Below are 27,460 nucleotides of genomic sequence, written 5' to 3' on the forward strand. Positions count from 1 at the left end.
CGGGCGTCTCAGGCTCTGGGGCCCAGCGGCCGCGGCTCTTTTGTTTCCCCGCCGGGGCCCAAGCCGGAGTCGGAGCCCCCTCTGTCCGAACCGGGTCGTCTCCCCAGTCGGAAGCGTATCGGAGACCGAGTCGGAACCGGGCCGGCTAGGAGTGGGATCCGACCCGCGGCCGGGCTGGGAGCGGGCCTGGCCTGCCCGATGGCGCGCGCCCCCCGCCCGCTGCCCCCGGCCCGCGCCGCCTGAGCCCGGCCCGCCCGGCCCGCCCGCTGCCCCGGCCCGCGCCATGGAGCCCGGCCGCGGCGGCCTGGAGACCGTGGGCAAGTTCGAGTTCTCGCGCAAGGACCTGATCGGGCACGGCGCCTTCGCGGTGGTCTTCAAGGGGCGCCACCGGGAGGTGATTTAGGGCGGCGGGTCCAGGCCCGGGGACCCCTTCACCTCCAGTTCCGGGGACCCTGTCACCCCCCACGTCCCGGGGGCCCCTTCACCCCCACGTCCCGGGGGCCCCTTCACCCCCACGTCCCGGGGGCCCCTTCACCCCCACGTCCCGGGGGCCCCTTCACCCCCACGTCCCGGGGGCCCCTTCACCCCCAGTTCTGGGAACCCCTTCACCCCCACGCCCCGGGGACCCCTTCACCCCCAGTTCCGGGAACCCCTTCACCCCCAGTTCTGGGAACCCCGTCACCCCCACGTCCCGGGGAGCCACACATCTCCCCCTCCCCCGGGACCCCTCCTATCCACTCCACGGCCTGGGCACCCTCCCTGTCCTGGGCTCGCCAGTCCGTCCCTGGACCGGGGGCTGCCTGGAGGCGAGGGGTTCCCGGCTCCCGGCGACTGAAAACACCCCTTTGGGTTTTCAGAAGCACGACCTGGAGGTCGCGGTCAAGTGCATTAACAAGAAGAACCTGGCCAAGTCCCAGACGCTGCTGGGCAAGGAAATCAAGATCCTCAAGGTGAGCGGGGGGCCTGGGGGCCCCCCCGGAGGCAGGAGGGGCGAGGCTGTGGGGGAGCCCCGCTCCGCCGCTCACCGGAAACTTGGGTTTCTGTCCTAGGAACTGAAACATGAAAACATCGTGGCTTTGTACGACTTCCAGGTGAGGACCGAGCTCTGGTTTCGCTGGGGTCCGGATCCTGGTGGGGAGGGGTCCCCCCGGGGACCGCGGGCCCGGGCCGGCCAAGCCCTGAAGACCTGGCCAGGGGTGGGAGGTCCCAGGCCAGCGGCCCGTGTTGGGGGAAGGAGCTGGGCCTCCCCATCTGGCCCGAAGGGGAACCTGGACACCCGGGGTCAGCTCAGCTCCCTCTGGCCACGCTGGGGGAGTGCCCACCTTCCGGGCTGCTCGGCCAGGGAAGGGCTGCCGGGGGCCGGGGCCCCAGCGGTGGATCACGGTTGCCCTGGCGGAGGGAGGCCTGGTTAGCGCCTGGCGCTCGGGTCTGACCTGGTGGCCCTGACCTGGAGTCCTGTCAGCGGCCCAGGCCCTGGTAATCCGGCCAGCCGGCCGGCCGGGCCCACCTGTCTGGGCAGGCCCATTGTTTGTTGACATTGCTCCAGGGCCTGGCATTGGCCAGTCGGTCTCTGCGTCAGAGGGGGGGAGGGGAGGGGCCACCGGAGATTCCTACTTGCTGGCAGCGGGGGGCCGGCCACCCGGGGTAGGAGGGAGGCAGTCGCCTGTGGGATGAGGCCACTCAGGCCTGGCTGGCCCTGGAGGCCACAGTCAGGTCCCCCCGTGTCCCCAGGGCCTGGTGGTGGTGGTGGTGGTGGGGGGGGGGCTCAGCAGGGGCCCAGGACCCTAGATGCTTAGCGTGGGGACGTGGGAACCTGAGGCGGGCGGATCTGCGGGCCAAAGTGCTGACTAATGGTTTTGAAACCTGTTTACTGAGGCCACGGGACCAGCCCCTGGCGGAGGGGACGCTCTGGGCCGGGCCGGGCGGGCTGTCTGTGTTTGGGTGGCCTCCTCCCTCCTTCCCTGTCCTCTCCTCCCCCTTCAGAGCCGGGCTGTGGCCTTGGGCTCCCCCCTCCCCCCCCCCCGGGTGGCACAGCGTGAGGTGACACGGGGAGGCCCCGGTCCAGTGTGCCGGAGGGTGCCTGGCCGCCCACATGGAGACACTGTGTCCTGGGGCCGAGAGGGTGGCCCCCTCCCTCCTCCTCTTCCCTGTCCTCCTCCTAGACAGCCCCCCCCCCATCCCGCTGGCCGCACACCTGGTTGTGGGCAGTGCCACTTCCTCCAGGGCTGGCAGTGCTGCTGCCTGTCCCGCTTCCCCCAGAGGAAGTGCCGGAGGCCGGCGTGGCCAGCCCGCCTGCGAGCCTCCAGGGGTGTGGGCTGGCTCCCTGGTCCTTAGACTCCTGTCTGGGACCCGGGGGCGGGGGGGGGGGGCGGGCGGGAGAGAAAGGTCTTTTAAAAACAGGTTAAGCCCGGCTGGTGTGGCTCCGATGATGGAGCGTCATACCATGCAGCAGGAGGTCCCGGGTTCGATTCCCAGTCCGGGCACAGGCCCAGGTTGCGGGCTCCATCCCCAGTAGGGGGCGTGCAGGAGGCAGCCGATCCATGATTCTCTCTCATCATGGATGTTTCTCTCTCTCTGTCCCTCTCCCTTCCTCTCTCTGAAATCAACAGAGATATATTTAAAAAAAAAAAAAAGTTTAAAAAACAAAGTACAAAACGGGACGTGGGAAAAGATGGAGCCCATCTCCCCCAGAGGGACCACGTCCGTGTGCGCCGTGTCTGGGTCTCGGCAAGGTGGCGTGGGCACGGCAGGCATTCTCACCTGCCCCCCTCCCCGCCGCCCCTCCACCTCCCTCCTGCCTCTTGGAGAGGGTGCCCGTCACTCCACACAACCACCTCACCCCGTGTGTGATGAGTGACACCCCCTCCTCCCAAGAACAGGACCCCTGGGTCCCCTCGGTGAGGCCAGCGCCGCTAAGCCACGTGGTTCAGAGCCCAGACCCAGTCCCAGTCCTGGCGCTGTGTGTCCCTGGGTCACTGTCTTACCCTCTCTGTGCCCCCACCTCTTCCTTTAAGACTGAGACCCCAGAGTTGTTTGGTTGGAACTGGTCATAGGACACACGGCATGGGTGTTAGCTGTTGCGACGGCTGTGGCTGTGGCTGAGGCTGTGGCCGCGGCTGCAGCTTTGGGGTCGTCACTCGCCCCCTGTCCCATCGCCGACTCCGCCAGCCCCCGGCCAATGGGACGTGAGGTGATCCCGGCACGCCCGCCGTGTGGGAATGACCATCCTTGCGCTCGCCTCTGCCGTGCATGCGTCTGTGGGGTGGATTCCTAGAAGTCGATTCCCCGGGTGAGAGGGATGCGTGCTTTTAGTTCAGGACGGGGGCCAAACTGTGGTCCGTGGAGGCCAGACCTCGGACAGGCAGCAGCGCTGCCCGCGTGCGGGAGGGCCTGTCTCCTCTCGTCCCTGCCAGCTCCGTTACAGACCTCCCTCTTGGCCCGTCCCAGGGGTGGGAAATGGCATCTCGCTTTTAAAAATACATTTGTATTGATTTCAGAGAGGAAGGGGGAGGGAGGGAGAGACAGAAACATCAACGATGGAAGAGAATCATGGACAGGCTGCCTCCTGCACAGCCGGCAACCCGGGCGTGTGCCCTGACCAGGAGTCAAACCATGACCTCCTGGCTCCTAGGCCGACCCTCCCTGCGCCGGTGAATATTGGGACTACCCCCTGCGTTTGTTTGTTTTTAAAATGCATTTTTATTGATTTCAGAGAGGAAGGGGGAGAGAGAGAGAGAGAGAGACATCAATGATGAGAATCATGGATCGGTTGCCTCCTGCACGCCCCCTGCTGGGGATTGAGCCCGCAACCCAGGCCTGTGCCCTGCCTGGAATCGAACCCGGGACCCCTCAGTCCACAGGCCAACGCTCTATCCACTGAGCCGTGCCGGCCGGGGCCCCTCGGTCTTCCTTTATGGAGGCTGGATGCATGGGCCCCGAGCCACACTGCACCCCATTGACTGACTGACCCGTGTGCCCTGGGGCGGTTTCTCAGCCTCGTGGTGCCCAGTGTCACCTGTGAAATGTAGACACTGAGTAGACACCCACCTGGTAGGCGGTGGAGGTGACAGCCTGCGTCAGTACCCGTGCCCGCGGCGGGATATGCGCTGTGTGAGTATTAGCGGCTCGTCGGGGCTCCTCATAGAGTGAGGAGAGCCCTTTTGTTACAGGTGGCAGGTACGCCCCCCCCCCCCCAGATGGTTTTTGTCTGTGGGTGGTTCTGTTGGCCTCACGGGAGAGGCGCGTGTGTCCGGCTGATGTGAGGCCTGGGGGAGGGCCCCCAGGACTGAGCTTTCACCCAGACCTGTGGGGCGGGGGCTGGGGTCCCTGGCCTTCCACGGAGGGTCAAGGGGTGGCCTGGCTAGTCCCCAGGAGCCTGGCCCCAAGCCCCTCCCCGCCAGGGACCCGCTCTCCACTCGTCTCTCCGCCACGCCAGCACCCTGAGCGCCCACTGCGTCACCCGGGGAGCGTGTCGTGGGCGTCCCCGTGGTGCCCGGGACAGAGCGCCTGCAGCAAATCCGCGGTGTGGCTGGGGTGCAGCTTGGACTCGGGGTCTCATGGGAAGGGGTAGACTCTCTTTTCCAAGTGGTCCCACAGCTCATGCCTCCGTCCCCCCCCAAACCCCCGTGAGAGTGGTGCCTGTTTTTCCCCATCGGGCGGCCCGGGTGCGGGGAGACGGGCTGGAGGGGGCAGGCCAGGCTGCCAGCCCCCGGGAGCCCCGGGCACCGCTGAAGGGGCTTCTGGGAGGAGGCGGCACCCTTCCCCTCGGGGTGGGCCAGCACCTCTTCCCGGGGGAGCCGTGGGGGGTGCCCAGGAGCAGCTCGTCCTGCCGCCCGTGCCCTCTGCCACCTTCGGGAGCCAGGATGCCAGCTCGAGGCGCTAACTAGGTCAGCACCTGCCCGCCCACCAGGCCGGTCCTGGACCCGCAGACGGGCTCGCCGAGGGGCCGCTGGGAGCTGACAAGCAAAGCACCTTCGCGCCCGGGCCGGGCCGGGCAGCCTCCTGCGTGCCCAACGCCAGGGCCCCGCGGCGGAGGGCCCCGTGTCAGTTTTTCACTTGATCTTCGAGAGAGGACGGGGGAGAGAGCAGCATCGATTTGCTGTCTCACTTACTGAAGCCCGCGCTGGGCGGTTCTCGCATGGGCCCTGACCGGGATCGCACCGCACCCGGGCTTTCTGGGACGACGCTCTCACCCGCTGGGCGGCCCGGCCAGGGCTCACTCGGTCCCTCTAAGGCTCGGCGTCCTTGGCGGCGCAGGGCGTGGTCGGGAGGGACTCCAGGCCCCGGCCCAGCTCCGTGACGAGGGCGGAGTGCCAGGGCCTCTCTCTGCCTGTTTTCTCCCCAAAACAGGCTACGCGGTCGCACTGCCCGTCCGAGGGCGCTGAGGGCGGGGCCGGGGCTTGGCCACCTTCGCGTTCACCTCAGTAACGTGATGAGAACCGGCCACAGGAGGGCCACAGCGCCTGCCCCCGGTGGGCCCTCTCCCCCGGGACCCGGCGGTCAGTGGGAGCGTCTGCACTGAGTCCCAGGGGGCGGGCGGGCGGGCGGAGGCGACCCTGAGGCCCGTCCCGTTTCCGGGTGGGCAGCCGGCGGGCAGGGCGGCAGCTGTGGCCACAAGGCCGTGCTGACCTCCCTCCATGCCAGGGGGACCGGCGCCGCCCCTGGGGCGGCTGGGGGCACCCCGCCTCGTGGACAGGGACTGCACGGCCCCCGGTGGGTGGGTGCCAGCGCCCGGCGGGGGCCCGGGCATGAAGCGCCCCTGCTGAAGTGCCCCCCCAGCGGGGACGCCGCCTCAGGCCCCGTGGCTGGGCCTCGCCTTCTGCCGCCGGCTTGGTGCTGGCCGGGGCGGGCAGGGCAGGTGAGGACACTGCGGCTGGCCAGCCATGTCCTCTTATCGGGAGGCCTGGGCTCCCGGCTGGAGGAGGCAGCACGTGCCCCTCCCAGGGCCCTGGTCACACGGAGGCGGCCCCTCGGAAGGGACGTCACCAGCTGCCCTCGCCCAGGCCTGAATGTGTCCTCTTGCCTCAGGCCTCTGACCCCCACACCCAGGGGTCCTGCTGAGCCCAGGGCGGGGGTGCCCGAGGTTTCTGGGAATTAACGCCCCCGCCGGCTGAGGGACAGACCAGAGGGAGGAGAGGAGCCTGGACCCCCACGGCCCCGTGTGGCTGAGGGGCTGGTTGGCTTCCTGGGTGAGGATGGGGACCTCTGCAAGGAGGGGCGAGGGCTGGGAAGGGCAGGGCGCCAGCGGGCCCGTGGGGATGGGGGAGCCCTGTGCGGGGAGCCCCTGGGTTCTTGGGCACAAAGGGACTCTGTTGTCACTGCCTCAGGGACCTCCTCTGTGGGGCAGGCTGTGCTGGGTTCTGGGGGTGCCCCTGGGTCTGGAGGCCGTGGTGGGCACCTCCCACTGGCCATGCTCAGGGGTGTGGACAGCTCCATGGGGTGGACGCTGTGATTGCCGCCCCGCCCTCGTCGCTCTGTCTGTCCCTGCCCGTCCTGGCTTGGTGGGTGAGTTTGGGGCTTTCCTGGGGAGCCCGCCGTCGGGAAGACAGGCGAGAGCTGGCGGCGCCCGGCCTGCCCATGGCTGTCCTCGGGCCCGTGGCCCCGGGCACGGCCTCCCCGGGCCTCTGGAGAGGAGCGCGCACCGCCCAGAGCTCATGCTGGGGGAGGGATTGGGGAGCACGCTCAGCACCTCTCGGGAGGTGGCGTGGTCAAGGTGAGGGCAGGCGAGGGCGAGGGAGCAGGTGGCCTGGGTGTGCCAAACCCTGGTTATTTCTGGTCCGTATCCCGGCACCTCTCCCGCCCTCCGCTGGGTCCTCTGCCAGCGCCTCCCTCCGCCTCCCCGTGACCACCTCTGACCCTGCGCCTGCAGCCGGGGTCCGCCTCCTGAGTCCCAAGGGACGGGGTGACAGGGCCTCTTCTGCTCCTGCCCCTGTTATCTCTCCCCCTCAGCCGGCCTGCGGGCGGGGCCTGCGGGCGGGCGGGGCTGAGGCTGCCTCTGTGGACGGCCACCCTCCAGGCCTCAGCGTCCCTGCTGGCACACGCCCCACCGAAGGGCCTGAGAACTAACGCCAGGTGGGCGTGCTGAGCGGCCTGCCTGTCCCGGGGCGCCCCGCCCGCCCCCAAGGGGTTCCGTGTCAGCCTCGCGCCCTGAGAGCTCACCCCACGTCTCAGCTGCTCCTGAGGCGTCTCCACCTGGACACGGCCCTCTCTGGGCACGGGGTGGGGGCTGACATTTACCATTCAGTCACCAGGGGCTCTGTCGGGGGCGCTGAGCAGGTGGACAGTGAGCCCGCTGCTGGGCATCCGGTCCTCCCTCCTCCCTCCCCAGGGCCCATGCTTGAGGGCTTTGGGGCGCCCCTCACCCTGGGTGCTGGGGGCGGGGAGAGGGTCCTCCTGTTCCCAGGGCCTTGTTCCTGCGGGCGGGGTCCCTCATTGGGGCGACCCCACCTGGGGAAGAGCTGGGGGCTGGGGGCTGTGAGCAGAGGCTCGGTGTCCTGCTCTGACGGGGCGGCTGCCTCAGGGGGAAGGGTCTGCGCTGGGGAAGCCCTCAGGCCTAGGACCTCGTGTGTGTGTGTGTGTGTGTGTGTGTGTGTGTGTGTGTGTGCGTGCGTGTGTGTGTGTGTGTGTGTGTGTGTGTGTGTGTGTGTGTGTGCATGTGTGTGTGTGTGTGTGCATGTGTGTGTGTGTGTGTGTGTGTGTGTGGTGGGGGGAGGGGGTTCTGCACGCCGGCCTGGCACGGGCTTCTCCATCTCCTGGGTGGACTGAGCTGCTGCGCCCCGGAGCCACGGGGGCCGAGGCCGAGCCGGAAGCCGGCCTGAGTGGCTCTTTGATCCCGGAGCCTGGATCCCAGCAGTTTCCACGCCCGAGGGCCATGTCCCTTCCCAGGGTGGCCTGGGCTCCCCTGAGCCAGGATGCGTCACTCGGAGCAGCAAGCTGAGCCCTGACCAAGCCGCAGGCCTGGTCTGACTGGGCAGCTGAGGGCTGCACAGGGCGGTGCGTCCACACCCCACTCTGGCGCCTCTCCTGGGACCTCAGCCCCTTCCCCAGACTTGGCAGATGAGTGTTCTGATTGGCTCCTGCTCCTGTCACTCAAGGAAATGACCTCAAAACCAAAACACCAGAGCCCACTTGGCTCTCCGACGTCCTGTCTCCCTGCCACTGACCAGCTGGCTAAGCCTGGCACGCAGGCCCCGGGCAGCTGGCGCCCACGCTCACCGGCGGCTCCTGCCTGCGGCCCAGGTGGTGTGTTCAGGGCGCCCAGTGCCCAGGCCACACGGCTGAGACAGGCTCCCCAGGGGCTGCCAGACGGGGCCGGGAGGCGCTCCCCTTCCTCTCACGCCTCTTCTCTGTCCCCAGGAAATGGCCAATTCTGTCTACCTGGTCATGGAGGTGAGTCCCTGCAGGCCTGGCTGTAGGACGGGGGCGGGCCCTCCAGCTCGGGGACCCGTCACCCGGGCGGGGCAGGCCGCACTGCCCTGTGTCCGTGGGCTTCGGGCACCCCACCCAGTAGCACGGCAGGTGCCTGAGGGGTGGGGAGCACCCTGCTGACCTCCTCGAGCGTGGATTGTGGGGCCACCTGCCCGGGGGGGGGGGGGCAGCACCGAGTGCCCAGGAGGGGCGGTGGGGAGACCGGGCAAGGCTGGAGGTGTGCCGGCCGCTGACGGGCGTGTGGCTGCTCTCTTGCAGTACTGCAACGGCGGGGACCTGGCCGACTACCTGCACGGTGAGTGGCACCATGGCCCTGGCTGCGTGCCCAGGCCACCCTGACCCCGCCTCCGGGTGGGCCCGATGGTGGCAGCCGGTCCTCCCCTCCCCCACACCTGCCGGGAAAGGTGGGAGGGACCGAGCCTCAGGGACAGCCATTGCTCCCGTTGAGCGGGGCCTCTGAGCGGCCCCGGGGACCCGGCTGCCTGCTCTGCTGGGTGCCGGCTCACCACAGGGGCAGGTCTCCCGGGCTGTCTGTACCCACTCCTCCCCCGCCCATCAGTTCAGCCCCCGGATCCTTGAGAGCCAGGCCTCGGGGCCCAGTGCCGAGCTGCAGGCTGGGGGCTTGCCAGGGGGAGATGCTGAGAAGGAGCGGGGAGCTGCCCTGGGGGGTGACTGATGGGGTCAGAGCTGGGCAGGTGGCCCAGGGTGGCCTAGGTGGACGGGACACGCACCCGCGGAGTGGGTGACGGGCCGCAGACCGCAGGGGCTGTTGGAGGGCAGCGGGTCCCAGCACGGTTTGTGGGGCCCCTCCCGCAGGGAGGAGGACGGGCCGTGTGGTCCCTGCCCCCCGGGAGAGCTGCGCCCTGAGCCCCGTCTCCCTACAGCCATGCGGACCCTGAGCGAGGACACCATCCGGCTCTTCCTGCAGCAGATCGCGGGCGCCATGCGGCTGCTGCACAGCAAGGGCATCATCCACCGCGACCTGAAGCCCCAGAACATCCTGCTGTCCAACCCCGGCGGGCGCCGCGCCAACCCCAACAACATCCGCGTCAAGATCGGTGAGCCCGGCCGCGGGGCGCGGGCACAAGGGGGGTGCCTGCCCTGCTCACGTCCGTCCTGCTCACGTCTGTCCTCTCCTGCAGCCGACTTCGGCTTCGCCCGGTACCTGCAGAGTAACATGATGGCGGCCACGCTCTGCGGCTCCCCCATGTACATGGTAGGTGGCGGCCACAGCCTGCTGCCCTCCCCGCCCCACCCCCCCCCCCCACCGCTGTCCTGTGGCCGCACTTGGGTGGTTAGCCAGTATGGCTGTCCCATTGTTTCCCACCACGCTGTGGTGACTGGCTGGCACCTGAGGGGTGTCTGCTCTGATTGGCTGGCACCTGGTGGGTGTCTGCTCTGATTGGCTGGCACCTGGTGGGTGTCTGCTCTGATTGGCTGGCACCTGGCGGGTGTCTGTTCTGATTGGCTGGCACCTGGTGGGTGTCTGCTCTGATTGGCTGGCACCTGGTGGGTGTCTGTTCTGATTGGCTGGCACCTGGCGGGTGTCTGTTCTGATTGGATGGCACCTGGCAGGTGTCTGCTCTGATTGGCTGGCACCTGGTGAGTGTCTGTTCTGATTGGCTGGCACCTGGCAGGTGTCTGCTCTGATTGGCTGGCACCTGGCGGGTGTCTGTTCTGATTGGCTGGCACCTGGCAGGTGTCTGCTCTGATTGGCTGGCACCACACTAGGTCAGTGCACACTCAGTGTCCATTGTTGCCGAGGCTGACCCCATGTTTGTCGCTGCAGGCCCCCGAGGTCATCATGTCCCAGCACTACGACGGGAAGGCGGACCTGTGGAGCATCGGCACCATCGTGTACCAGTGCCTGACCGGGAAGGCGCCCTTCCAGGTGGGTGCCCAGCTCCGCGGGCTCAGCGAGGGGATGAAGACGGACACGCACATGCTGGGTCTTCCCCACAGGCACTGCCCCGGGCGGCCAGCTTCTCGGGGGTGGGGGCGTGGGTAACCCCTCAGTTTCAAGGAGCAAACAACCAATTGCACCAGACCCCCGGGGTCCCCCAAGGCCAGCTGGCTCTTCAGACAGTGCGCCCGTGGCTGCCCTCCTGCAGCCCCCGCTCCTCAGCCTGCCGGGGGAGGGCAGGGCAGGACCGTCCCAGAGGTGCGCGAGGGCTCATGCCCCGGGCCGAGCACCTCGGGTGGAGCAGCTGCCCAGCTCCACCGGGGCCCTCACACCCTCGTCCCCCACCAGGCCAGCAGCCCCCAGGACCTCCGCCTCTTCTACGAGAAGAACAAGACCCTGGTGCCCATGTAAGCCCCTCCCCTCCCCTCCCCTCCCCGGCCCCCAAGGGCCCCAGGCAGGCTGACCTGTGTGCTCTGGCCCCACCAGCATCCCCCGGGAGACCTCGGCCCCCCTGAGGCAGCTGCTGCTGGCCCTGCTGCAGCGCAACCACAAGGACCGCATGGACTTCGGTGCGTGAGGCCCTCGGCCCCTCTTCGGGGGGCGGGGGAAAGGGGGGGTGCGGGGGGAGTGGGAGCTCTGCTGGGAAAACCAGGTCAGGGGGGTGGGGCCTGGGCCAGACCAGCAGGAGTCACCTGGGGCTCTGTCTCTGCGCCCGGGGCCAGGCCAGCTGGGGCTCGGGGGGGCCTTCACCCCAGAAAGCCCGGGCTGGGGTCCTGAGGTCTCGCTCCCCCTCCTGCAGATGAGTTTTTCCGTCACCCTTTCCTCGATGCCAGCGCTTCAGTGAAGAAGTGTGAGTCCCTGAGGGTCCCACGCCCCCGGCCCCAGGCCTCACCCCTCCAGCCTGGGTGCAGCGGGGGTGGGGGTGGGAGCTGCCCCCTCTTCAGTCCCTGGTCCCTCTGTGCTGGGCAGCTGTCCGCCGCACCGGGTGGGGGGGGTGCAGGGCAGGGAGGGGACCTGACCACCTGGCCCCGCAGCCCCGCCCGTGCCTGTGCCCTCATACCCGAGCTCCGGCTCCGGCAGCAGCTCCAGCAGCAGCTCCACCTCACACCTGGCCTCCCCTCCGGTGAGTGCCCTGGGCGAGGAGCGGGGAGGCCCCGTCTTGGGTGTGGCATCTCAGAAAGGGAAGGGGAGGTGTGGCCCCGGGGGGAGAGCGGCCAGCCCCGTGGCAGCCGGGCTCACCGGCCTCCCCGACCCAGTCCCTGGGCGAGATGCAGCAGCTGCAGAAGACGCTGGTCTCCCCGGCCGAGGCCGCCGGCTTCCTGCAGGGCTCCCGCGACTCGGGCGGCAGCAGCAAGGACTCGTCCTGTGACACCGATGACTTCGTCATGGTCCCGGCCCAGTTCCCAGGTCAGGGGCCGCGGTGTGTGGGCGGGGGTGCACGTGGGCCCAGAAGCCCGGCCTGCAGCCCACCTCTGTCTGGGGTCGAGGGTGGGGCTGTCGGGAGGCCCGCGGGAGGTGGCCTGGGAGGGAGCGGACACTGCTGCCTGGGCCCAGCCTTGCTGTCTCCTGCCGCAGGGGACCTGGTGGCCGAGGCAGCCGGAGGCAAGCCCCCGCCGGACAGCCTGATGTGCAGCGGGTAGGCCCCCGCCGCCTCGGGAGGAAGTGTGGCCCACGGTGGTTCTTGGGCCCGTGGGGGTGAGGCGATTCGGGGAGGGCTGGGTCTTCTGCGACCCCAGGACAGGCCAGGGTCTGCGCACGCCCAGCTGCCTGTCTCCCCTCTTCCCATCAGGAGCTCCCTGGTGGCTTCCGCTGGCCTGGAGAGCCATGGCCGGACCCCGTCCCCGTCCCCACCCTGCAGCGGCTCCCCCAGCCCCTCGGGGTAAGCAGGCCGGGCCGGGCGGCTGGGGGTGGGTCCCGAGCCAGAGCCAGGCTTCCTCAGCCCTCGCGGGTGGTCCGGTGGGAGGGACCGTGGTGTCCCGGGGTGGACGGCTGCAGGGACCACGGGACCAGTCCACCAGCACCCCCGGGCCTCGGCCGGCCAGGCGTGGGCTCCCAGGCCGCAGGAGCTGCCCAGCCTCCCTGCCCTCCGTCCCCCCTCCTGCCGTGTGTGCCGGCTGGTCCTGGGGTAGGGTGGGCTTTGAGCAGTCCCTCTGCCCAGAGGGCCGTGCTGGGCACGGGCAGGAAGTTTGGGCCTGGGGTCAGCCTGGTGGCCGACCCGGTGACCCCGCCCCCTCGCTGTGTGTCATCCCGCAGCCGGCCCGGCCCCTTCTCCAGCAGCAGGTGCGGGGCGTCTGTCCCCATCCCCGTGCCCACGCAGGTGCAGAACTACCAGCGCATTGAGCAGAACCTGCAGTCCCCGACCCAGTTCCAGACCCCACGGTGCGTGCGTGCGGGGCAGCAAGGCTGGTGAGGGCTCCCTGCCTCCCGGGTGCAGGGCCACATGCCCAGTGCGCGGGCTGCGCGGGCATCACTCAGACGGGCATCCCAGGCGACAGCCGTCTGCGAAGTCAGCCACGTATCCCGAGTTCACAAACCAGTGTCGGCTGTGGCAGTTTCAACAGACGAGGGCACCTTTCTGTCATGCACAGAAGGCCCTGGGGCTAAGGGTCTCCCTGGGGGACACCCCGGGGCTCCCCCCTGTCGTTGTCCTCCCCCCAGGAGGGCCGTGGCTCACTCCTGGCTCGGTCCCTCCTCCAGGTCCTCCGCTATCCGCAGGTCGGGCAGCACCAGCCCCCGGGGCTTCGCTCGGGCCAGCCCGTCACCCCCGTCCCACGCCGAGCACGGAGCCGCCCTGGCCAGGAAGCTGTCCCTGGGCGGAGGCCGGCCCTATACTCCGTCTCCACAAGGTGAGTCCGTGTGTGCTGGGGGCGCAGCCCGGCACGGGGAGGGACGGGCGTCTCCACGGCCGGGAGGGGGTGCGTGTCCTCTCCACCTGCACTGACCCTGCACCCCCTCTCCTCCAAGTTGGAACCATCCCGGAGCGGCTGGGATGGAGCGGGGTGCCCTCCCCTCAAGGAGCCGAGATGCGGGGCGGCAGGTCCCCTCGTCCAGGTGGGTGTGGCACTGCCCCCCCCCCCCCCCCCCCGCCGCCAGAGCCTGGGTCTGGGAGGGGGAGGAGCCCCTCCCGCGTGGGCGGGTGCCTTCCTGTCCTCGGCCTTCAGTCCTCACCAGCAGGAGGGGAGGAAGGGGTTCCACCCCCGCGCCTCCGCTCCGTGTGTGGGACCCGGCGGGTGTCTCGGCTCCTCCGCTGTCTCCTGGGGGCCAGGTGGAGGCCTGCCGCCTGGCTGCTGCGAGGGTGAGGGTGTGATGGACAGACGTGGCGCCTCGTCCCTGCTCCTGGGAGCAGTGTGGGCCGGGCAGGGGGCAGCCACAGGCCGCCGTGACCAGGCCTGTCCCGTCCCGTCCCGTCCAGGTTCCTCGGTGCCCGAGCACTCGCCCCGCACCGCGGGGCTGGGCAGCCGCCTGCACAGCGCCCCCAACCTGTCCGACCTGCACCTCGTCCACTCCAAGCTGCCCAAGCCCCCCACCGACCCGCTGGGGGCTGTGTTCGGCCCCCCGCAGGCCAGCCCCCCGCAGCCGTCCCACGGGCTCCAGTCCTGCCGACCGCTGCGTGGCTCCCCGAAGCTGCCAGACTTCCTGCAGCGGAACCCCCTGCCCCCCATCCTGGGCTCCCCCACCAAGGTAACGGCCCCGGCCTCCCAGTCGGGGGGAGCCCCTGCTTCCACGGGACAGGGGCCTCAGTACCGCGTCTGCTGGTGGCTGTGTCCCGTGGCAGACTGTCCCCAGAGCCACGCTCTGCTGTGGCCCTCACAGAGGAAGTGCCCCACCCGGCCCCGCAGTCAGCCCAGCCAGCACAGGCTGCTGCACGGAAACGACATAGTCTGTCCCCTGCACTCAGTCTTCCTGTCTGTGAAATGGAAACAGAACCTGCAGCCACCCTGTGGTGTCGCCATTCAGACTTGGGGCCTGCGTGTGTATGTGTGTGTGTGCATGCGCGTGCGTCTGCGTGTGTGTGTGTGTGTGTGTGCGCGTGTGCGTGTGTGTGGTACTTTTGTCCAGCTCAGAGCAGTGTTGGCCATGAAGATGGGGCCATAGAGGGTTGGTGCTCGGGGCTGGGGCCCCCAGAGACGCAGGTGGATCTTGCCAACCTGCCAGGATGCTCCCAGCCGTGTGGGGAGGCCTGGTCGGCCGTTCTCAGCGCCCGCTGCCCTCCTAGGCCATGCCCGCCTTCGACTTCCCCAAGACGCCCAGCTCCCAGAACCTGCTGACCCTCCTGGCGCGGCAGGGCGTGGTCATGGCGCCGCCGCGGAACCGCACGCTGCCCGACCTCTCGGAGGCGGGCCCCTTCCAGGGGCAGCAGCTGGGCCCGGGCCTGCGGCCGGCGGAGGACGCCAAGGGCCCCTTTGGCAGGTGAGGGGGTGTGAGTGGGACCCCCTTCCCCACAATGCCTGTCCCTCTGGGGTCTGCTCGTCTGCTTAGGGGTGACTGGCTGCCCCGGGCGGGAGGACTGAGTGGCCGGTGCCAGGGTAGCTGTGTGCCTGTGGGCAGCGAGCTGTGAGACAGCCAGGGCGGCCAGCCTGCCTGCCCGTGGGCTGTGCCGGCCTCCGGACCCCCGGGGGGCTCATCGCTGCCCCACGTCTCCTGCAGGTCCCTCAGCACCGGCCGCCTCACCGACCTGCTCCTGAAGGCCGCGTTCGGGGCGCAGGCCCCTGACTCGGGCAGCTCGGACAGCCTGCACGAGAAGCCCATGGAGATCGGTGAGCCGTGGCCGCAGGGCGGAGTGGGCTGCCCCCCCCCCCCCCCCCGCCCCGTGGGGGATGTCCCTGAGCGCCTCTCCCTCCCACAGCGCCCTCTGCTGGCTTCGGAGGGAACCTGCAGCCGGGCGCCCGTGCTGGGGGGGCCAGCAGCCCTTCCCCCGTGGTGTTCACGGTGGGCTCGCCCCCGAGTGGGGCCACCCCACCCCAGGGCCTTCGCACCAGGATGTTCTCAGGTGAGGACGGCGCAGGGCCCCTCGCTGCCAGGACGCCGGCTGCCCTGGGATGGCGTCCTTGTGGGCAGGAGGCCGGGCTGGGGCCTCACCTACAGCCCCGCCAGCGCAGCCTCTGCACTGATGTCCCCCTGCAGCCGGCGGGCCAGGAGGGCGAGGCCTCCCCTAGGAGCTCCGCTCGAGGGCACAGGCGTGCAAACCGGGGCCCCCGTCCCGAGGGTGCCCCAGGGTTGTGTCATGGGGTCAGAGGGGCTCCCAGGGAGGTGGGAGCCTGTGCTGAGCCGGGCCTCTCCCCACAGTGGGCTCCTCCAGCTCCCTCAGCTCCGCCGGCTCCGCCTCCGCCTCCGCCCGCCACCCGGCAGCCGGGGCCTGCAGCGAGGCTGCCCCCGAGGTCCTGCCCGGCCACTGCTGCGGCTTCGCCGACGCTGTCGCTGCCAACCTGGAGGGGGCCGTGACCTTCGAGGCCCCCGACCTCCCCGAGGAGACGCTCATGGAGGTGAGGGGCTGGGCGGCGCTGGCTGGAGCGCATGCTTCCGGGGCGAGGGGCCTGGGCTCGGGGGGTGGAGCAGAGGCTCTGCGATGGCCTGGCCCAGCCGCACTCTGCTCCGCCCACAGCAAGAGCACACGGAGATCCTGCACGGGCTGCGCTTCACGCTGGCCTTCGTCCAGCTCGTCCTGGAGATCGCCACCCTCAAGGGCAGCGCCAGCGAGGCGGCCGGGGGCCCCGAGTACCAGCTGCAGGAGAGCGTGGTGGCCGACCAGATCAGCCTGCTGAGCCGCGAGTGGGGGTGGGTGTGCCTGGCGGGCTGGCGTGGGGGCGGCCGGGGGTAGGGTCCCCCCAGCCGCCTGATGTGCCTTCGCCCCCAGCTTCGCAGAGCAGCTGGTGCTGTACCTGAAGGTGGCCGAGCTGCTGTCCGCGGGCCTGCAGACCGCCATCGACCAGATCCGGGCGGGCAAGCTCTGCCTGTCGTCCACCGTGAAGCAGGGTGCGTGGCCCGGGCGCCGGGAGCGTGGGATCAGGGAGCAGGTCAGGGCGGAGGTGGCCAGGGGAGACAGGAGGGTCGCTGGAGCAGCGGCCCAGTGGGGGGGCAGCGGGGAGTCGGGTCCGTGTGTGCGGGTCCGTGGGAGGCCGGGCCGCAGAGCTGACGGCCCCCGCCCCCACAGTGGTGCGGAAGCTGAACGAGCTGTACAAGGACAGCGTGCTGTCCTGCCAAGGCCTGAGCCAGCGGCTGCAGCGCTTCTTCCTGGACAAGCAGCGGCTGCTGGACCGCATCCAGAGCGTCTCCGCCGAGAAGCTCATCTTCAGCCATGCGGTGCACACGGTCAGCGCACACGGTCAGCGGGCGGGGCGGGGCCTCCATAGCCCGGGCACATCCCTGGCCACACCCTCCCGGAGACTCGGTTCCCCAGCCAGGCCTGCTCGTGCGGCTGCCCCGAGAGCTCCCGTAGCAATGCCTGTTTCTGAGATGGACGGTCTGTGTGGTTAAAAGGCGCACGGAACAGAGGTTCCGGAAGAGCCTGCCTTCTCCTGGGGGTGAGGCAGCTGCCGGTCCAGCCTGGAGCCCGTGGGCTGCCACGGCCACGCGGCACCTGTTAGACACCCTGACCTCTGGCCGAGCAGGTGCAGTCGGCCGCCCTGGACGAGATGTTCCACCGCCGCGAGGACTGCGTGCAGCGCTACCACAAGGCCCTGCTGCTCATGGAGGGGCTGCGGCAGCTGCTCTCGGACCCAGCCGACGCGGAGAACATCGCCAAGTGTGAGTGCCGCTTCCGCGGGGCGGGGCGGGGCGGGGGCAGGGGAGACACAGCACTCACGGGCCTCCTCCCGCAGGCAAGCTGTGCATCGAGCGGAGACTCTCGGCCCTGCTGACCGGGCCCTGCTGACCGGGTGTGTGCCTGACCTGGAGCCTGCCCGCCCGCCCAGCGGCTGGACCTTCTCTGCGGTCCCCTGGGTGGGCTGCAAGGACCAGCCCGAAGCTGGGGAAGGACGGTCCCTGCCCCGTGTCCAGAGCTGGGTCTGCAGCCACATCTGTTTCCCGGGCTCTGGCTGGCACTGGGTGTAGGGCACTGGGGGGCCCGCACAGACCTCAGCCCAGGCCCGTCCCCTGGCGGCCCCGGCCGTTCCCAGCAGCCCTGCTGAGGAGCCGCAGGGCCCACTAAGCCAAAGCCTCCAGACCTGCCGGGCCCCTCTCCTCCCCGAGACGCCCCCAGCTTTGTGAGTCACGAGCACTTTATGCAGCCGGGCCCCAGGACCCCGCCCGCCAGGCCGCCCTCGAGGCGTGTGTACATACATATACATATATACATATATACATAGCTGCTGTGCCCGCGCCCTCGGGAGGCACAGCGTCTTATTTAACGTTCTTTTAGGGACACACAGTACGACGCACCGAGCTTTCTGAACCAGAGCGGACGTGGCCGTCTTTCACACTTCACTCGTAAACGTGTCTTATTTTTCTGCAGCTCTTTTTTTGTTTAAAGAAGAAACGCGTAGGTGTTTAGACGTTTTGTTCTGGAAGGTGGGAGGGGCATGGCAGCAGGCACGCGGCGTGGCTGGGTGTCCTGCTGCCCCACCTGTAGGGGAGTGGGGTTCCTGCCACAGAGACGGGGGCAGGTGAGAGGGGTGTTTTGTGCAAAAACCACCCCATCTGGCTTCCCCAGTGGGTTTTGATGTCAAATCCCTCCTCCCCACCCCCCAGGTCCTGGCTGCTATCAGAGGGGTCAGGGAGGCCCACCTTGTGAGCTTAGGGGTTTTCCCAGGCTGCCCAGCTCTGCCTCGCCCCCGCGAGTGCACCCCCAGAGTTCGGGGGACGCCTGGGCGAGTCCCGGCACCGGCCCGGGGTTCAAGGTCTACAGCACAGACCCGACAGAGGTCTGTGGTGTTTCTCCGCGATACTACTTGAATAGTGCCCTGTTCCTGGACTGGGAAGAAGCCCTGTGACTGGACTCTTTCCTCGCCGCACAGGACATGCTCCTATTTATTGCTTTACGGTCGGCTGGACTCCAGGGCCGCCGGGCGGCTGGCGCCACGGGAGGGCCCTCCTTCCCTGCTCCTCGTTTGTGGCACCAAGCGTGCCCGTGTGCCTCCGGTCTGTGCCAGCCGGTCCTGCTCTCCAGGAGACGGCCCTCGACCCGGTCTACTTCAGAGGGATCTGTGTGATCCCGCCCCAGTTGTGTTTAATTGTGTAATACCCGTTCAAGGAAATAAACCTTTGGAATTGTTGAGCTGCTGTACTGATGATTGCTTGGTCACTGTTTCAGGCCTGTGGCAGCTTGGACTGGCCCTGCACACAGGCCAGGCTCGGCTCGGGGAGCAAACCCCTGGCCATGTCCCGGTGGAACCTGCTCACCTGGGACGCCTGCCTCTCTGGGTTCTCGGGGGGTTCACCTCGGAGGGGAATGCAGGTCGTGGACAAGGACCCAGCGCCAGACTGCACGGCAGCCACGCCCCTTCCGTCCCCACCCGATTTCTCCACATCCTCACTAGGGCTGGTCAGCCTCCATTCTTTTTTTTTTTAATAATTTTTTTTTCTTTATTGTTTAAGGTATTATGTATGTGTCCTTATCCCCCCCATTGCTCCACCCATTGCACCCCCCCAGCCTCCATGCTTGATTCCACGCGCGCTGTGATGCGGGTGCACCCATTCCTGGGTGACTAGTGACGGAGCATCTTCTCGCTCGTTGGCCGTATCTGCATCTTCCTCGGAGAAATGTCTATTCCAGGCCTGTGGCCTTTTTTTAATCGGGTGGTACCTCTTTCTAATGCTGAGTGGTAGGCTTTGCATTTTTTTTCAACTACGTAAGTTAAAAATAACTTACGTGACCAAAAAGGCTCACCACAACGTGAAGCGAAAGTTCACGGAGAGGCAGCGTTGGAGGAAGTGAAGGTGGGGCCTCCTCCGGGCTGCCTTCCTCAAGTGCACGGCTCCTCGCCAGACAGGAAGCCCGAGCCGGGCGGGGGCCGGGCGGGGGCCGGGGCCTGAACCCGCCTGTCTGCTCTGTCGGCTCCTAATGCCCCAAGGGATGGAGATAGTCCTGGCATTTTGTTGTTGCTAAACTAAAAATCTATAATAATAAAAGGGTAATATGCTAATTAGACCGGACATCTTCCAGACATCCTTCCTGACAAAGCCGGGCTGGAGGGAAGCCAGCCCGGGTCCCGGGTGCCAGCAGGCGGCTGGAGGAGGGAAGCCGGTGCCAGCAGCTGGGGGAAGGAAGGCCTACTCTTGCACGAATTTTCATACATCGTGCCTCTAGTATATATATATATTTTTATTGATTTCAGAGAGGAAGGGAGAGGGAGAGATAGAAACATCACTGATGAGAGAATCACTGATTGGCTGCCTCTTGCACGCCCCCTACTGGGGATCAAGCCCACAACCCGGGGCATGCTCCCTGACTGGGAATCTAACCACGTGACCTCCTGGTTCACAGGTCGACATTCAACCACTGAGCCATGCCTGCTGGACAATATACTCTTTTTCTTGGTGCTTCCAAGTTTTAGGAATCATGAATGAAGTTGCTTTAAACATCCCTGTGCAGGAACCTGACAGTGACGGGGGGGGGGCGGGGGGCAGGAGTGCTGGGCCTGGGGGTGCATGGACCATGTGGGACGGTCTCAAAGTCCCCTGCGTGTTCCTGGCACCTTCACAGCTGCCAGGCCCTCGAGGGCCCCTCCGTCAGGAGGGCTGGGATTGGGGCCCCCCGCCCTGTATCAAGCTGTGGCCTCCAGCTTGTCTGTCCCAACCTCAGGTCTCAGTTTACTCGCCGTGGAATGGAGATGCAAGATCACCCACTGTAGCTGGTGGGGTCGAGGAGGGAGCAGGTGCATGGGCTGTGTGTGAAGGTGGGGTGCTGTGTGGTGGAGGTGGGAGTGCTCTGGGTGAGGGTGGCCGGATGCTGCCTAACGCTGCTCAGCCACCTGAGCTCACTGGGTCACAGGTGACCTTGACATTCCTCATCCCGGGAACAGGAAAGGCAGCCGCTTCTCTCCTTCCGCAGAGAGAAGGGCTGTCCTGGGGGGTCGTTTGGAACAGGTGAGCTCTTTTCCCCTAGGTCTCTGACTCCTGAGCTAGCGGAGTTGTCAGCGCGCACTAACCCACTTCCTGCCTCTGATGTGCCTGTTCTGGACATTTCACACACACGGTATCGCGCCTTTGGATCTGACCTCTTTGGATCTGAGCATCACGTTTTCAAGGGCGCCCACGCGGCCAGGGGCATCAGTGCTTCCGCTTCATGTCTCCAAGGGCATTTGTGACTCCATGACGGGGTGTTAGGTGACGGATCGGTGCTGTCCCTGCGCGTCTCCCTAGAGATGCACGCGTTTACCCGCCTAACCCAGGCAGAGCCCTACCTTAGCATCAGGACCATATGTTCGCGCTAAGGAGTCCTGCGCAGCCGCAGTCACGGCGGCCGACAAGCCCCGCCCAAACCACGCCCACTCCACACGCCCCGCCCCAGCTGAGCCTCAGCCACGCCCACTGCTCCTACTCTACTCCAAGCCCCGCCCCGGAGGACTTTTGTCCACACTCGGCCGCCGTGGCCGCGCGCTGCACTTCCGCCTTCGTCCACGTGGTCCTGCGAGGGCTCAGTCCGTGAGTGGGGCCGGGTGGGACGCGCCCCTCTGGTCCCGGCGGGGCTCGGCCGGGTCTCCCCGACTTCCCAGGGAAAGCTGGTGGGTGGGGCGGGAGGAGAAGTGGGGGGAACTGGGAGATCAGAGGTCAGCCCGGGGTCAGGGGACGCTGGCGGATAGCCGCGGGCCAGACTGGGCATCGGGGACCCCGGGGAGGTCAGGAGTCGCGCGCGTGTCCCCCTCCGGCCGTGCATGGGGCTCCCCGGCCTGCGGGCGGCGGCCGAGGCCCTGCGGAGAGCCTGCGGACCGTGGACGCCGCGCCTGGGACGCCTCCTCGGGTAAAGCCCGCGCCCGCCCGGTGTCCAGTGCACGCCCGAGCGGGGACCCCGCCGCGCGCCGTCTGCCTGTCTAGCTGACAGCGCCCCCTGTCTTCCCAGCTTGCCCCCCATGGCCGGGAAGGCGGAGGCCCCGGCGCCCGCGGGGACCCGGCAGGAGCCGGACCGGAAGGCCGGGAGCGGCTGGCATGGCGGGGGCCGGGTCTGGGAGGACGCGGAGCAGCCGGCGAAGAAGCTCAAGAGCAGCAGCGAGGACGGGGAGCAGCCCAGGAAGCTGCCCAAGCGCAAGATCGTGTTGCTCATGGCCTATTCGGGGAAGGGCTACCACGGCATGCAGGTGCGGGGCTCGGGTCCACTCCGCTCACCGGGGACGCCGCTCTGGCTCCGGGGAGGGGCCTCGGGGTGAGGGCGGCAGGGAGCCCGCTCTTCTGCGATGCGCTGCGGGTCCTGTCCCTGTCCGGCGCGGTTGAGATGGTAACCCCAGCGCTTGGACCTTGCTGCAGGCACGGGGGATGCTGCACCAGGGCGTTGGCTGTCCCCCGCGGTAGTTACCGGCCCGCCCTGCCGCTGACCAGCGTCCTGGCCTTGGGCGTGTGATTGGCGCCCTCCGTGCCGGCACGTTCACTAGGTTGTCTGATGCTGGGACCTGAGACCCCAGCGCAGCCAGGAAGGCTCCCTGGAGCCAGCTGTCTGTGGGCAAGCCGGTCCCCTTTCAGGAGTCTCTCCCCAGCTCCCCAACTGGATCCTTTTGGGAAAGGCAGAAGGTGCCCCCCAAAAGGCATGTAGATTTCCTTTTCTTTTTTAAAATACATTTTTATTAACTTCAGAGAGGAAAGGAAAGGGAGAGAGAGATAGAAACATCAATGATGAGAGAGAATCACCGATCGGCTGCCTCCTGCACGTCTCCCCGCACTGGGATGGAGCCCGAAACCCGGGCATGTGCCCCGACGGGAATCAAACCTGGGACCCTTCAGTCTGTAGGCCGACGCGCCATCCACTGAGCCACACCAGCCAGGGCGGCACGTGGATGTTCTTGTTCCTTGTGCTCCGCTCTGGTCAGCCTGACTCACAGGGAGACATTCACTGCTGGGACCGAGTGTCCAAGGGAAGGACGTTCAGAAAAGGGTGGTATCGCGTTTACCGTGAATAGCAGCAGTAAGTTACTTTGTATCCTGTTTGATTTCTAAAAAGCCGAGGTTGCACCGTGAAACCGAGCGCCTGACTGACATGGGTAGCCCGGGGTGCCTGTGGGAGCAGACCGACCGCCGGCGCCCCTCTGTGTGCATGACCCGGCATGCTCGTCTGAGGGTGATTTTGGTTACGTGGATTTTGCCTTAGGCAAACTGTCTTAGGAATTTAGAGAGAAAGGTCCATCAGCTTCCATTTGCCTCAGTTTCCCCATCAGGGAAATGGGTGGAGAGTGACAGTCGCTCACAGGGCGGACCAGAGGACAGATTGAGATGGTGGTGTGTGGTGGAGGGGGGTTGTTATCACTGCTTGTTTGTTTTTTAGAGAGAGACTTCAATTTGTTGTTTCACTTAAACCGGCAAGTTGTTTCCGACAGGCAGTGCGGGAAACGAAGGGTTTAGGAGAAGCCGGGGACGCCGAACCCAGCCCCGGCGGGCAGTATCCTGGGTGTGTTCCTCCGAGCGAGGGGCCGGCTCCCTACAGTGATGAGAGGGGGTCCCTCTGCAACGGGGGCTGCAGACAGGCGTGTCCGGCAGCAGGAGGGGCTGGTTTCAGAGCTGGCAGGTGGGGGACACGAGGACACCTGCTGTGGGCTGTTTCCCCGCTGCCCAGGGTGGGGACTCCTGGAGACTCTGGGTACCCTCAGGTGGCTCTCCTCCTTCCCCTGGGAAGGGGACGCGCTGCACGGCCACAGGCGAGGTCCCCGTGCTGCGGGCGCGGGCACGCTGCGCCGGCCCCTGCCCGCTGGAGCAGTCGGGGCCCTCTCGCGTGGTCCGTGACCGAGCGAAAACCCACGTTTCCTTCTCTCTTCCTCAGAGGAACGTCGGGTCCTCGCAGTTCAAGACCATTGAAGACGACCTGGTGTCGGCCCTGGTCCGGTCAGGCTGTATCCCCGAGAATCACGGCGAGGACATGAGGAAGATGTCCTTCCAGCGGTGCGCCCGCACAGACAAGGTAGGCGGCGCGTCGCCCGGTCTCCAAGGCGCACGGATCCCCCGCGCGGCCTCACCGTGCTGTCACCCGAGCCGCGTGGCCGTTTTCCCAAGCGGCCGAGGGTCACGTGCGAGCTGGGACTCCATCTCCCGCCTACACGATGGCCTGAGCCCGTGGTCGGCAAACCGCGGCTCGCGAGCCACAGGCGGCTCTTTGGCTCCTGGAGTGTGGCTCTTCCACAAAACACCACGGCCTGGGCGAGTCTGTTTTGAAGAAGTGGCGTTCGAAGAAGTTTACGTTTAAAAAATGTGGCTCTCACAAGGAATTTCCATCGTTGTGCTGTTGGTATTTGGCTCTGTGGACGAATGAGTTTGCCGACCACGGTCCTAAGTGACGCGGCCCTCGCCCCCTCGGTACACAGAGCGTTGTCCTGGCATCAGATCATCCCCTTCAGGTGCCTCTCTAAAAGCAGGACTCCTCCGGGAAAAGGTGTAACCGTTGCGTGGGCCGTGGGCCCCGGCGACCCGGCGCGGTGCTTGAGGCGCCGGCCCCAGGGGGCCCCTCACGCCCTGTGCTCCCTTCGCAGGGCGTGTCTGCAGCCGGGCAGGTAGTGTCCCTCAAGGTGTGGCTGATTGACGACATCTTAGAAAAGATCAACAGCCACCTCCCGTCCCACATTCGAATATTGGGTAAGCCTGGCGCCACTCGACCGAAGTGCTCGCGTTGGGGTCCATGCAGGGGGCGCCTGACGACACTGGGTCGTGTCCCCGCGGGTGTGGGGTGTGGGGTGTGGGGTGTGGGGTGTGGGGTCCAGTGCCAGGACTTGTCCCTGTGTGTGGGCGGAGGTGCCAGGGCCCCTGGCGTGTCTAAAGCCTTCGTCCTCGTCGCTCCCCCAGGACTGAAGCGCGTCACGGGCGGCTTCAACTCCAAGAACAGGTGCGACGCCCGGACCTACGTCTACATGCTGCCCACGTTCGCCTTCGCGCACAAGGACCGCGACGCGCAGGACGAGACGTACCGGCTGAGCGCCGACAGGCTGCGGCAGGTGAACCGGCTGCTGGCCTGCTACCAGGGCACCCACAACTTCCACAACTTCACCTCGCAGAAGGGGCCCCGGGAGCCCAGCGCCCAGCGCTACATCCTGGACATGTTCTGCGAGGAGCCCTTCGAGCGGGACGGCATGGAGTTCGCGGTCATCAAGGTCAAGGGGCAGAGCTTCATGACGCACCAGATCCGGAAGATGGTGGGCCTGGTGGTGGCCATCGTCAAGGGGTACGCGCCCGAGGACGTGCTGGAGCGCAGCTGGGGCGAGGCCAAGGTGGACATCCCCAAGGCGCCGGGGCTCGGCCTGGTCCTGGAGCGCGTGCACTTCGAGACGTACAACCGGCGCTTCGGCGGCGACGGGCTGCACGAGCCGCTGGACTGGGCGCGGGAGGAGGCGGAGGCCGCGGCCTTCAAGGAGCAGCACATCTACCCCACCATCATCAGCACCGAGCGCCACGAGCGGTCCATGGCCCAGTGGCTGAGCACCCTGCCCACGCACGACTTCAGCGCCACCGCCCACGCGGCAGCCAGCCCCGGTGCCAAGGTGGGGCTGGGGGCCGGGGCCGGGGGGGCTGGACGGGGGGGCATAGCTCCTTCCAGGAGCTTGTCTAGTGCTCGCCCGTGTCTGTCGTCTGTGGCCGAGCCTCTGACCCACCGTGTGCTGGTATCATCGTGCCCGTTGTACCCACGAGCAAGCTGAGGCACAGAGAGGTAGATCAACCCCCGCCCCCCCCCAGGTCACACAGCAGCGGGAGAAACCAGGCTGGGGCAATGCACCAGGTGGCTGGGGACCCTGAAACACTGCCTAGTGCTCACCCCACACTTAGTGACCCCGGGCGAGGGACGTGCACGGACGTGGTGTCTTTCTGTTTGTGACGAGGCGGTGACCGGAGGACGCCTTTCTCGGGCTGGCAGCGCTGGTCAGTTAGCACAGGCCCTTTCTCGCTGGTGCAGCAGGTGCTCAGGTACCCACGAGCAAGCTGAGGCACAGAGAGGTAGATCAACCCCCGCCCCCCCCCCCCCCCCCACGGCTCCCTGGGGATGTACCTTCCCGTGACCTCGGTGTGTCTGGAGACACATTGCCGTCCTCCACACCTGGAGTTGTAAACTGTCCCTGCAGGTAGGTGCCCAGGTGCAGCGGGCAGGTGTCAGAACAGCCTGTGGGCAGGGCAGGTCACGAATGGCAGCCCAGGCCAGGGAGGCCCTAGGGAATCGGTGGAGACTGTAGCAAACCAGGAGCTCCTGTTCCCCTGTAGGGGCGACGGCAGCTAGGCAGCAGCCAGCGGTAGCCACCTCGGAGGTGGGCCTGGCCTTGGCAGAGCTGCTCACATTTTTCCAAGAGAAATTCCAGGATTTTATGTGAACTCCCCGACTCTTCAAATGCTGATGTTTATTACATTCACTAGAGGCCCGGTGCACAGCTTCGTGCACTGGTGGGGTCCCTCGGCCTGGCCTGCACTCTCTCGCAATCCGGGACCCCTCGGGGATGTCAGAGAGCAGGTTTTGGTCCGATCCCCGCAGGCCAGGCCCAGGGACCCCACCGGTGCACAAATCTGTGAACTAGGCCTCTAGTATGCATATAAGATCTTTGGTTAATCTCTTTTCGCCCTCCCCCCTCCCCCCCTCCCTTCTGAGATTCATCAGTCTGTTCCATGTTTCCATGTCTGTGCTTTCAGCTCCTGCGTTGAGCATCTTCCCCCTGGTGGTCAGTGTGTGTCATAGCAACCGGCCGGGCACTTAGGCTTTTATATATATAGGTTTTCCCAAGTGCTGCAAAGGCAGATGGAGCTTGTGTGCAGCTTTGGACCGGGGCTAGCCCACGCCCTCTGCTCAAGTCCCACTGACAGAGCCTGCTGCCCACTTGCTGTCTCCACACCCTGCGGAGGGGCCTGCACTGTCCAGTTTGGGAAAACCTGGTTTTATGTCCCCTGAGCCATTGCATCCTCTGGGGATTTGGAGGAGGCCTGTAAAGACCCCCCCCCCCCATCCCAGTCGGACTGAGGATAAATGCCGGCGTCACCCCACAAAGGGCAGGTTGGAAGGGGGCTCGGGGTGCACCGCGGACAGCTCCCTGCGCGGGGCGGAAGCACCCACACCTGGGCAGCCTGCCTCCCCACAGCCACTCCTCTGCTCCTGCTCTGCAGGTCCCCAGCCCCCAGGAAGGCAGCGAAGAGGACGGAGACAGTGACTGAGGCGGGGACCGCGCCCGCGGAGACACGAGCACCAGGAGCCGCCGCTGCTGCCATCGGCCGCATCCCTCGCCAAGACGGGGAGCCAAGACGTGGCCTCGCAACCTCAGGACCTCGAGACCCACATCATCCTCAGTTTCCCTCAGGAGAACCCGCTGCCAGTCTGTTTCAGCTCAGCGCGAACGCTGCACACCTCAGCGTGTAAAGACACTATTTTTCTAAAGAAATGATTTTCTTATTAAATAGATACAAGCTTTGCTTCGTCACTCCTTCCCCTTTTTTGGTTCTTTCGCTGTGGGCTACGTCAGGACGGGCAGCGAGCGAGTGTGCGGACAGGACGTGCTCCGGCGGCTCCGGGGTTGAGACCCAGCAGGCAGTGCAGCAGGGATTCTTCCCAGGACCTGGCCTCAAGCCCCCAGGATGGGGCTGGGCTGCGTGCAGCGGAAGCCTGACAGGTGGCCCAGACAAGAACAGGTGGCCGCCGGGCCCAGCACCGCAGCCCCCTGGGCGGGAGGAGGGCCTTTTCTCTGTCCAGCTGGCCCTCTTCAGCACCTGGCCTTCATCCTGGTCACATCCGCCCAGCTCTGTCCGTGGTCTAGGGGGGAGGGGTTAGGCAGAAGGAAGGGGGACATCCCTGACCATGTCCCTTAGCGAGGTCTCCCAGCAGGACCACCAGCCACTTCCCTCCTTCCCTCCCTGGCCAGAGGCTGGTCATGTGGTCCCATCTAGCTGCAAGGGAGGCTGGGAAATGCCTTTCATGAGGCAGGGCTCAGTGCCAACCCCAAACAAAGTGGTCTGTTAGCAAAGAAGAGGTGGGCGGGTCATCGGCAAGTCCGCTGAAGAAGCTAGGAGAGGACTTCAGGCGGGGAAGTGGTGTGTGTG

General features: G+C 67.0%; 2 protein-coding genes across 5 annotated transcripts; both read left to right on the forward strand.

The window, feature by feature from the left end:
• On the forward strand, window positions 1–18,540 carry ULK1 (unc-51 like autophagy activating kinase 1). 2 transcript variants are annotated; one of them, XM_079762753.1, is made up of 28 exons: window positions 1–394; window positions 858–950; window positions 1,050–1,091; window positions 8,356–8,388; window positions 8,686–8,722; window positions 9,312–9,485; window positions 9,570–9,643; window positions 10,217–10,318; window positions 10,679–10,737; window positions 10,817–10,899; window positions 11,130–11,180; window positions 11,365–11,453; window positions 11,587–11,737; window positions 11,906–11,966; window positions 12,120–12,209; window positions 12,584–12,736; window positions 13,028–13,176; window positions 13,295–13,381; window positions 13,743–14,011; window positions 14,547–14,740; window positions 14,978–15,087; window positions 15,177–15,320; window positions 15,617–15,813; window positions 15,933–16,105; window positions 16,185–16,303; window positions 16,482–16,639; window positions 16,939–17,074; window positions 17,149–18,540. In XM_079762753.1, the coding sequence occupies exons 1-28, from the start codon at window positions 284–286 to the stop codon at window positions 17,199–17,201; spliced, it is 3,192 nt and encodes a 1,063-aa protein (XP_079618879.1). In that variant the 5' UTR covers window positions 1–283; the 3' UTR covers window positions 17,202–18,540. The 2 variants fall into 2 exon arrangements, with proteins under 2 accessions (XP_079618879.1, XP_079618880.1); XM_079762754.1 differs by having other exon boundaries at window positions 12,584–12,709.
• Window positions 18,541–20,877: 2,337 nt separating this feature from the next.
• On the forward strand, window positions 20,878–26,835 carry PUS1 (pseudouridine synthase 1). 3 transcript variants are annotated; one of them, XM_079762649.1, is made up of 6 exons: window positions 20,878–20,911; window positions 21,327–21,561; window positions 23,229–23,366; window positions 23,932–24,034; window positions 24,242–24,933; window positions 26,534–26,835. In XM_079762649.1, exons 2-6 carry the CDS (start codon window positions 21,337–21,339, stop codon window positions 26,579–26,581), a joined length of 1,206 nt encoding a protein of 401 aa, XP_079618775.1. In that variant the 5' UTR covers window positions 20,878–20,911; window positions 21,327–21,336; the 3' UTR covers window positions 26,582–26,835. The 3 variants fall into 3 exon arrangements, with proteins under 3 accessions (XP_079618775.1, XP_079618776.1, XP_079618774.1); XM_079762650.1 differs by lacking the exon at window positions 20,878–20,911 and adding an exon at window positions 20,928–20,991; XM_079762648.1 differs by lacking the exon at window positions 20,878–20,911 and adding an exon at window positions 21,007–21,227.
• The last annotated feature ends 625 nt before the right edge of the window (window positions 26,836–27,460 follow it).

The sequence above is a fragment of the Cnephaeus nilssonii genome (assembly GCF_951640355.1).
Source record: "Cnephaeus nilssonii genome assembly, chromosome: 22".
Lineage (NCBI taxonomy): Eukaryota > Metazoa > Chordata > Mammalia > Chiroptera > Vespertilionidae > Cnephaeus > Cnephaeus nilssonii.

What these genes read in the sequence shown, in the direction of transcription:
- ULK1 (XM_079762753.1), top strand. Translation starts at nt 284, where the DNA reads ATGGAGCCCGGCCGCGGCGGCCTGGAGACCGTGGGCAAGTTCGAGTTC. An exon ending in CGTGCGGGGCAGCAAGGCTG is followed by an intron (nt 12,737 to 13,027) that starts GTGAGGGCTCCC and finishes TCCCTCCTCCAG; the next exon opens with GTCCTCCGCTATCCGCAGGT. An exon ending in CGGCAGGTCCCCTCGTCCAG is followed by an intron (nt 13,382 to 13,742) that starts GTGGGTGTGGCA and finishes CGTCCCGTCCAG; the next exon opens with GTTCCTCGGTGCCCGAGCAC.
- PUS1 (XM_079762648.1), top strand. Translation starts at nt 21,142, where the DNA reads ATGGGGCTCCCCGGCCTGCGGGCGGCGGCCGAGGCCCTGCGGAGAGCC. An exon ending in GTCCCACATTCGAATATTGG is followed by an intron (nt 24,035 to 24,241) that starts GTAAGCCTGGCG and finishes TCGCTCCCCCAG; the next exon opens with GACTGAAGCGCGTCACGGGC. An exon ending in CAGCCAGCCCCGGTGCCAAG is followed by an intron (nt 24,934 to 26,533) that starts GTGGGGCTGGGG and finishes CCTGCTCTGCAG; the next exon opens with GTCCCCAGCCCCCAGGAAGG.